At 25.9% G+C, this 10,368-nt stretch overlaps 1 protein-coding gene across 1 annotated transcript; it reads left to right on the forward strand.

Annotated features, from left to right (window-relative positions):
- The first annotated feature begins 738 nt into the window (after positions 1-738).
- LOC127288926 (glutamate receptor ionotropic, kainate 2-like) lies at positions 739-10,349 on the forward strand. Its single transcript, XM_051316637.1, has 16 exons — positions 739-1,208; positions 3,177-3,255; positions 3,386-3,544; positions 3,801-3,979; positions 4,222-4,376; positions 4,546-4,687; positions 5,662-5,967; positions 6,214-6,432; positions 6,658-6,861; positions 6,951-7,035; positions 8,571-8,847; positions 8,928-9,126; positions 9,198-9,423; positions 9,524-9,639; positions 9,728-9,874; positions 9,981-10,349. Exons 2-16 carry the CDS (start codon positions 3,189-3,191, stop codon positions 10,146-10,148), a joined length of 2,649 nt encoding a protein of 882 aa, XP_051172594.1. The 5' UTR covers positions 739-1,208; positions 3,177-3,188; the 3' UTR covers positions 10,149-10,349.
- Positions 10,350-10,368: the final 19 nt, after the last annotated feature.

A 10,368-nucleotide genomic window follows, 5' to 3' on the forward strand; every position in this document is an offset into this window, starting at 1 on the left:
ACATTTGGCAGCAAGATAAAAAAAGTTATCGCTCAATGCATAAAAACTTGAAAATCAAAGTCAAACTGTTTCAGTATTTTGTCTCGGATTTCTAAATTTTCAAATTTTTGGGGTAAATGGGGACAGCTTGTCATTATTAACCAAATTAACAAAAATCAAAAATTCAAGTGAATTTCTGTTATGGGAGTCATAAGGAATAAGTTTTATGCGTTTAAAGCTTATCTAAATTTTTTTCTGCCGCATAAAATTAATCCTGGGAATGTAAATGACAAGTTAAAAAAAATAAATCCGTTAATATTACCCTTTAAAAGAAGAAACTTACGTGATTTGTGAAAAATAGCGATTTTTCTTTAATTTTTTTCAACAAGTTTTCATTCTTTTATTATCGGTAAATTTAATTTATTAGCAAAATAATAATATTCATCAATTACTATTAATATTTGCTAATTTATTATGTTAATAGTCAATTTTCATTTTGCTTCTCAGTTTCTGAGATAATAATCAATTTTTATTGATAATCGAGATGAGAATCATCAATTTCTATATTATCAATCGTTGATAAATGCAAAATAACCAAATTATTTAAGTTTATAAAACAAATGAAATTTTTTATTTAAATTACAATAGTCAATAATTAATTTGGTAAAATTTGACATAAATATATAATTAATCAGAAAAAATATATATTGAAAAAAAAATATGTGAAAAACTAAAAAAAAAAAAGGGGAAAATAGTCTTCTTGTGCTCCTCTTACTCGTGGAGTAAAGAGATACAAAAAAAATGATATAGTAAAAGAAAAATTGTTTGAAAATATAAATGAGAAAATAATACACATGGAAATTGAGAGGAAAAAAAATTGAAGGGTCCTAAAAATAGTTCCACTAGTGTTGGATGCTGAAGCAAACAACAGGCACTGTCGTTTAAAGAACAGAAGAACACGGGGAAGTGAGCCTTGATATATTCTCCACATAAAATTTGAATTCAACAACATATAAACGTTAAATGCGACAAAAATAATTAAATCGTTTTAAATTTTTTTTTTTTTTTTCTAAACTGGAGTGAAGGAGGAAAATTTTAAAGTGGGAATGGAGCTTGCGCAAAAAATTTTCTTCTCAATTATATCACTTGAAAGAATTGTGTTTCAAATTTTTGAGTTTTTCTCGTTCTCCGTCTTTAATCATCCATAGTGTAATAGTTAAACGTAAAAGGTAAGATAAGAAAAAGAAATTTTCTATTTTTTTCACACAATATATATGAAAATTTTATTTTATTTTTTCTTAAATAATAATTACAGTTTTCTTTTTTTTTATTTATATTTTTTTAAAAACAATTTTAACAAGACTATTTTTCATTCAAATTTTTGTAAATTTAATGACATTATTTATTACATATTGATTGTATTTTTATAAATTTTTTAAAGTGAAATAATTATTATTATAAAATAATTTATCAATACAATAACTACAATTCAATTGTACATTCATACAAGTTTTTCCATTAAAAAAAATTGTTTAAAATTTTTTTCTTACATTCTCTATAAATTAAGAAAAATTGTATGTCAAAGAATTACAAATTTTTCCTTCTTAATAAATAATTAACATAATAAAATTGAGAAAACAAATTAATAATAATAATAATAATAATAATAATAATAATAATAATAATAATAATAATAATAATAATAATAGTAAAATAATAATTACAATGATGATAACAATAATAATAAAATAATAATATTAATAATAATAACGGAGTTAATTATAAGAAAGAGTTTTGTATTTTTTAAATTGAATAAATATTTTTATATAACAATAATTTCGTAAGATTTGAAAATTCCTGAAACTCGTCATAATTGTTTTAATTTGAAAATATGACAAGAGCGATTTTAAATATAAAGGTTCCAAGAAACTAAGAAAAATTGGCATACAGCCAATAAGTTTGTATCGTAGCTAATTTTTCATTCTCAGATTTGAATTGCATTAATTTCCACCTTAATTTTATTTTTTAATATAATAATAATTTTTAATATTTTTGGAAAATTTTAATTTTTAAATTACTTATATTTGAATTAATTTTACAACTAGGTACATAAAAAATATATTTCATTAAATTTATATTTACATAAATAAAAATAATTGTTAAAAAAATATAAATAATATTAATAATAATAAATAAATAGATAAATAAATAATAAAAAAAATAGAATAAAGAAAATAATAAATACCAAAGCAAAAAATTAAAAATTGTTAAAAACTTAAATTTTAACATTGAAAAAGTCAATAAAATTATTAAAATAAAAAAGCAAATTTATAATTTTGGGATTTGCGTTTTTCCAAAAGTACATGAAGTCCTTTTTTTTTGAAAATAAAATGCAAAATGTAAAAATATCAAAATCTGTCCGCTGTAGAGATTGTGTAATTAAAATTTGAAATAAATTATATATATACTCTAAATTAGAATCGAATATTTTCATTTGATTTTAACCTTGGAGGCTCACACCGAGAATGGAACGCTGAATTCTAAATATATAACGATTTCAGTTGTGAATACCAAAAAGAATAATTTTTTTTTCCCTGTCGTTGAACTCAATTGACAATTTTCAAAAATTTTCATTTTTTTTTTTATTTTTCTTTCTCTTAGTAATATCTGAAAAAAAAGATTTTTTTAAGACGTAGAGAGAATTTTGAATTTGTTTTTTTTTTTTGGTTTTATAATTACTATCATGAAATTTTTGAGGAAAAAAATTTTATCAATTAAAAAAAAGAGTAAGTTGATTGAGTGAGAAAATTAAATAAATCCATTGAGCATAATTTAATCAATAATCAAACTCGCGCCTCATTGCAATAGATTTTGGAAAGATATAAATATTTATGAGAGAAGAGGAAGCGCCGCGTCTTTTTACTATGTTTACATGATGTCAGATGGTTAAGTACTAACTGCCAGGAAACGATTCTCGTATACAAATTTTTATTGCATAGGGACACTATACAAAAATAGTTGTTAAACAATCAAATTTCTCATTTTTATTTTTTACAATAGATTTTTTTTTTTGCTTTACATTTTAAGAATATTTTTTTTATAGAAAAATAAAATTTTTATCAAATTTAAAATAAAATATTTTCATTTGCTTGGATTCCTCCAGAAAAAATTTAAAAAAAAATTTAATTTTTTTTCAGAATGATATTAAAATGTTGTGGGAGATTTTGCTGGTGGCTATCCTGCCTTACAGTATCGGATATAAAAGTTATAATATAGGTATTTAGATAAGAACCATTAAAAAAATAAATATATTTAAACAAAATTATATAAAAAAGTGAAAATAAGTGTTTTTTTGTTTACAACATTTTTTTTTTAATTAAAAAATATTTTTAAAAATATTGTACAGGAGGATTATTTGAAGGAGGTGAAGGAATCGAAAGTGCATTTGGTATCTCAGCAATGGCAGTTAATAAAAATAGACACATAGATCTCAATTTATCAATGAAATATATGCAAGTTTATCAAATAAATGTAGATGATGATTTGTGGGATGTACATAGTAAAGGTACATTTAATTATAAATTAATTATAAATTAATCATAAATTAATTAAATTAAAATTATCATAAATTAATTATATTAAATTTATCATAAATTAATTAAATTAAATTTACATTGATATTTCAATTTTTTATCTACAAAAATAAATTTTCTTAATCTTGTATAAAGTTTCGCGTAATATTGAGATATTTCGTAAATATTGAAATTCAGCGAATAAAATAAATTATTAAATGATTTAATAATTTATTTTCATTTTTCCAGTCTGTGAACTTGTGCAAGAAGGAGTTGTTGGAATTTTTGGTCCACAGAGAAAACAAAGTGTTCATCATGTTCATAGTATGTGTGATGCAATGGGAATTCCACATATTGCGACCACTTTAAATACTGATGATAGTTTAAAAACTATAAATATTTATCCCCATTCGAAAGCTTTATCAATGGTAATGTAAAATTATTAAAAAAAACAATTAATATTAAATCAAAAAATCGTTTTTGATTTGTCAGTGATTCGGTGAATTTTAGTTTCTGATCGTGAATTGAAAACCATCGAGTAACGATTTCTAATTAGCCGTTAAATTGAAATTGGCTAAAAAATTTCTTAGTGCTATTCCCAGTCTGTAAAAAAATAATCAGTGGCGTGATTCACGAACAATTAAATTTTATTTTTTAATTCCTCTTTTAGATTTATTACAATCTTGTCGTGGAATATAAATGGAAAACTTACACGATACTTTATGAAAATGATGATAGTTTAATTATGATGAAACCTCTTCTTGAACGATGGAACGCCACAGGTTATACGGTAACAATCCGTCGATTAATTGGACCAAATTATAGGTAATTAATACCAATTGCATTGTTTGATAATTCACAAGAAATTATAAAAAATAATTAATAATTTTTTAATAGAATTAGATAAATGATAAAAAAAAAATTTCAGAAATAAAATTTTACAAAAACTATTGGTCTTCTAACAAAATGCCAACTATAATTATTTAAATTTCAGAAATATGTTACGTGCCGTAAAGTTATCAGGAGAGGAAAATATTATACTCGACTGTTCCATTGAAATTTTGACATCCGTTTTAGAACAATCATTACAAGTTGGATTACTTACAGAAAAATTTAATTTAATTATTACTTCATTGGTATGGTTCTAGCAATTATATGTATTAATAAGATAAATTGTATTAATTAATTGTAATTAAATGTCTTTAATTATAATAATTAATATAGACTGTAATTTATTTATTTATATAATTGCAATTAATTGACTGCATTTAATTGATTCTAATGAATTAATTGTAAAATAATTAAATGTCTTTAATTATAATAATTAATATAGACAGTACTTTATTTACTTATATGATTGCAATTAATTGATTGTAATTAATTGATTGTAATTAATTGATTGTAATTAATTGATTGTAATTAATTAATTGTAATTAATTGATTGTCATTAATTAATTGTAATTAATTCATTGCTATTAATTGATTGTAATTAATTAATTGTAATTAATACATTGCAATTAATTAATTGTAATTAATTGATTGTAATTAATTGATTGTTATTAATTAATTGTAATTAATTGATTGTAATTAATTGATTGTTATTAATTAATTGTAATTAATTGATTGTAATTAATTGATTGTAATTAATTCATTGTGTTTATTTAATTGTATTTAATTAATTGATTGTAAATAATTGATTGTAATTAATTGATTGTAAATAATTGATTGTAATTAATTGATTGTGTTTATTTAATTGTATTTAATTAACTGTAATTAATTGATTGCAATTAATTGTATTTACATAATTGTAATTAATTGATTATAACTAATTGATTGTAATTAATTAATTGCTATGAATTGATTGTAATAAATTCTGATTAATTTTTTGTAATTAATTCTAATTAATTGATTGTAATAAATTCTAATTAATTGATTGTAATTAATTGTAATTAATTTAGATTTAATTAATTGAAATTAATTTAGATGTAATTAATTGAAATTAATTTAATTAATGAATTTATATTAATTTTTAGATAAATTTAATTAAAGAAAAAGTGATTCACAATGATGGGTAGTTATGCCTTTAAAAGTTTATAAATATTTCTTTCAGGATTTGCAAACAATCAATTATGAACCATTTCAGTATTCTGGCATGAATATAACCGTGCTTCGTTTAATAGATCCTAATAGTACAGTAGTAAAAAATATAATAAAAAATGATTTTAATGGATTTGGTAATGTAAATATGTTGACTGTTAATCAAGCACTAATGTTCGATGCAGTTCAATTGTTTGCACATGCTTTTAAGGAGATGGACGATATTGTTAAATACATACCTCCATTACCTTGTGATGGCACAGAAGTTTGGGAGCATGGCGAAACATTGATAAATTACATTAGAACCGTTAATTTACCGGTAAGTTCCTGTTTCTCAATATTATTGTCCGAAAGGGATAAGACAATTTAATTATTTTAATAATTAACTCTTCAATTAATTTACAAATTGGAAGTATTTGAACTAAGGGAACGCGGCAAATAAATCCACTGATTAATGAATTTATGATTGAAATTTAATAAAACTATTCAAAACAATACCGACAATATCCGTAATGAAATTAATTACTTTAGTATTTCTAAAGATCACAAGCGTTAAAATTTTCAGGATGGAATGCATGGTCTTACCGGATTGGTGAAATTTGATACAGCCGGTTACCGATCCGAATTCCAATTGGATATATTAAATTTAGGTGAAGATGGACTGACAAAAATTGGAGTCTGGAATAATACTGAACCCATAAAATGGATAAGTAAACCTGTCGTATATCAACCTCAGGAACAACTGAGCATGCAGAACATTACATTTCGAGTTTTAATTTCACTTGTACGCAAATTAATAATAATTATAATTTACGCAATATGAAATTAGTACCTCCAACTAGAATATAATTTTATATATCTAATTTTAAAAATATTAGAAACAGTTAATTAAGTTAAATTAAAATAAACAATTTTAAATACAATTAATTAATTAAATGGTTAATTAAACAATTAATTAATAGTGAATAAGCTATTATTAATTAATTTCTATAATCTTTAATTTTAATAGTCAAGACCTTACGCATGGCTCAAAGATTCTTTGACAATGAGACTTGGTAATGATCGATTTGAGGGATATGCAATCGATATTATACAAGAACTGAGCAATAAGCTTGGTTTCAATTATACTTTTATAGTTCAAGAGGATAAAAATTATGGCGTATATAATAATACCACTGGCTGGAATGGAATGATTGGAAAAATAATTAGCAATGTAATTAAATTTCAATCATCTACTGTTAACTTAATTTAGAAATTATTTAAGAACATAATAATAACTAATTAATTAATTCAAAATTCTAGGAGGCCGATCTTGCAATTACTGATTTAACAATCACAGAACAGCGTGAAAAAGATGTTGATTTTACTTTACCGTTCATGAGTTTTGGTAAGTGTATTCCGAATTTATCATTTATGGAATTTAAAGATTACTAATAAAAGATAATTATATATGAATACCCGGATCAAATAACTCGATCGACGCTCGGACGAACGCTCTATTACCAGTCAAGTAGCAGTGACAGCCTGTGGGCGGCTCACTGCTACCCGACTACCATTAGAGCGTGCGTCCGAGCGTCGGTCGAGTTATTTGATCCGGGTATTCATATTTAATTCGGCGCCTTATATTTCTTATAATGAAAATAAAATTGAGCTCAAATTAATTTAAGATCATATAATAAATAAATAATTCGCTCAGCCTAATGATATTTTACAAGGGAAGCGGAAATTGCCATCAAGCTCTAAACTTCGTAGGTTAAGGTCTAATAATAATAATGTTTATGTTCGCTTTATTGATCGCAAACTTATGATAACTTGAAGCATGAAGTCGATCTGTCCGCTGCCTTGCAAATCTGTGTGGCTATATCGTTGGCACAGAACGACCATCACCCTTCTTTTCATTGGGCAATACTTAATGTCAATCCTTATGCGTCCTAATTTCTCTAGCCTGTCCACCTCCTCTGGTTCGGTGACTACAACCGCGAGCTTCATTTCTCGTCTGTTGGATCCTAAGACCGTCACTTTCCTGCTTCCTGGCTTCTGGAGAATTCCCTCCAACGCCTGTTGAACCTCTTCTTCCTGGGTAAGGCAATCCAGGACGCTAACCTCCAGTGTCACCTGTCGATCCACCGTCTGCACCTTCCCCATGCTTCCAACTACTTTGATGACTTCAGCAGTGAATGCCTCCTTATTGGAGTCTTCTTCGATTTTGACCAGGAGATTTCCCTTTCTTGTTGAGGTTTCACCCACAACTTGCTGATGTCTACATTCACTTCCTTTCAATGTTTCCTCAGTTCGTCGGCATACGTTTTTCCTCTTGCGATTCGGATCACGCGATTGTAGATCCACTCGTCGCTTTCTTCTTACCGGTTTGCTTAGGATTCGGTGCTACCGTCACCTTCACCAATATTGCTATCTCCATTATCAGCTAGAGCGTACTTTGTCTTCCCCTCACTGACAAGATCCTGAAGAGTCTTAAGTCCGTCCTTAATAATCATCTTGACATTCTTTTGCACTTCGCAAAACTTTACCATCTTGGCGTTCTCCTCTTTTATCCTCTGAAGACACTCAGCTTTCTCCTGATGCCTAAGCTTTCAACACTTCTCGCGTTCTCCTTCAATTGTCTCGTTGTTTAGGTCAGACTGAATGAATCGCCAAATTCATCAAGAGAGTGTTTCTAGTTGGAGATTATTCCATCAAGTGAACATCGTCATTGGTTTCAGTCAGCGTTAGTGAGTTTCGTCTTAATTCTAATCATGATTCAATCGCTTTTGCACTAGCAATCTAAATTAAGAATTTCCCTTTGGTCTCCGTAGTAAGGATGAACGAAAACTAATTAATTCTAATAACGATTATTTTTACATTAAGTAATAATCAAACAAACTTTACGTTATAAAGTAAATATGTAATTTGCCTTTTTTTTAGGCATTAGTATTCTATTTAGAAAAGCATCAAAAGCTGAAGGGAGTTTGATGTCATTTTTATCACCACTTGACAATCAGGTTTGGTTGTGCTTGATTGCTGCCTATATATTTGTCTCCCTGGAACTTTTTATAATTGGACGAATATGTCCTGGTGAATGGGTAAATCCATATCCTTGCATTGATGAACCAACGGAATTAAAAAATCAATTACAATTCAAAAATTGTCTATGGTTTACTCTTGGCGCATTGATGCAACAGGGTTCTGAAATTGCTCCAGCGTAAGTAAAATTATTTTTATATAAAGAAAAAATCGTTCTAATTATAATTACATTTCATTAAAAAAATATTCTTTCTTTAGAGGGATTTCAACAAGATTACTATCTGGTTGTTGGTTCTTTTTTTGTCTTATTATGGTGTCAACATATACTGCTAATTTAGCATCAAGTTTAACATTTGAAGTTCCCGTATTACCATTTCATAATTTAGTTGAATTGGCAAATCAGAATAAAATAAAATACGGCGCTAAGAAAGCTGGATCTACTCTTGCTTTCTTTCAGGTATACTATTGTAAAAGTAATAGTTTAGTTATAATTTTTTTATAAACTATATTAATTATTGTGTTTACTAGGGATCAAACGATAGTACGTATAGACAAATTTACGAAACAATGAAAAATGATGCAATTAATTGTCTATTGCCATCAAATGAAGCAGGAAAAGAAAAAGTATTGCGTGAAGATTTTGCATTTTTTATGGAATCATCCACAGTGGAATATGAAATAGAACGAAATTGTAATCTCACTGTTATCGATAGACCTTTTACTGAAAAAGGTTATGGAATTGCCATGAGAAAAAGTAATGGGAAAAATTTTATTCTATCAGTTTTTTTTTATTATTTACATTAGTCATCGTTATTACTGGAAGATAAAATTTGATAAATTTTAATAAATTATAGATGCACCTTATCGTCATGATTTAAGTTCCGCTATTTTGGAGCTTCAAGAAACGGGAATATTGGCACAAATGAAACAACATTGGTGGAGACAAAGAAATGGTGGTGGTAGTTGCGAGGTAATTGAAATAAAATAATTTTTTTTTTCGTACGACTCAAAATTAGTTCTTGAAAATTGAATCAACAAATGGTTTTTTATTCTTACAGCAAGTGGAAAGTGGTCAGCCAGAAGAATTAAATTTAAAAAATGTCGGCGGCGTTTATCTTGTTCTTTGTATTGGCGTTATTATTTCCTTTTTGTGGACTTTAACAGAAATGCTTCTACGCATACGAGTCACATCACATGAATATAATGTTAGTGAGAATAATAATAGAAACTAATTAAAAATTTACATGATAATTTTGCAAGTGGTAAAAAATAATTGCGCTTTAAAAAAAATTTCTTTTAATTTTTTTTTAGGTTCCCTTTAAAGAGCAATTAATGGAGGAACTTAAATATGTGTTCAAGTTTAATAGTACCACAAAGCCAGTAAGAAGAAAAATTGCATCATCAAGAAAAAGTGGAATAAGTACAACTGATTGCATATCGATTGCTACATCAAATACAGTTTGCGAAGAAAGTGTTTAAAAGAAGAAAATAATCTCGAAAAATTATTATTACAAATCTATAAGCAAATAAGACTTGAAAATTTTAGAAAGGTTCGAAAAAAACGAAATTTAAATCTTATGAATCAATTCAAAGAAGATTATCAAAAATTGATGGTAAAATTAACAAACTAGTGTTTAATGACTAATTTCTTTTTCATTAAAATTTTACCATTAACCATAATTTTTCTATTAAAATTCTT

Source organism: Leptopilina boulardi, unplaced genomic scaffold (assembly GCF_019393585.1).
Source record: "Leptopilina boulardi isolate dan_hultmark-lab unplaced genomic scaffold, ZJU_Lbou_2.1 LbouV2_399, whole genome shotgun sequence".
Classification (NCBI taxonomy): Eukaryota; Metazoa; Arthropoda; class Insecta; order Hymenoptera; family Figitidae; genus Leptopilina; species Leptopilina boulardi.

Coding starts and splice junctions, on each gene's coding strand:
- LOC127288926 (XM_051316637.1), top strand. CDS start 3,189: ATGTTGTGGGAGATTTTGCTGGTGGCTATCCTGCCTTACAGTATCGGA. Junction 3,545..3,800: donor GTGGGATGTACATAGTAAAG/GTACATTTAATT, acceptor TCATTTTTCCAG/TCTGTGAACTTGTGCAAGAA. Junction 3,980..4,221: donor ATTCGAAAGCTTTATCAATG/GTAATGTAAAAT, acceptor TTCCTCTTTTAG/ATTTATTACAATCTTGTCGT.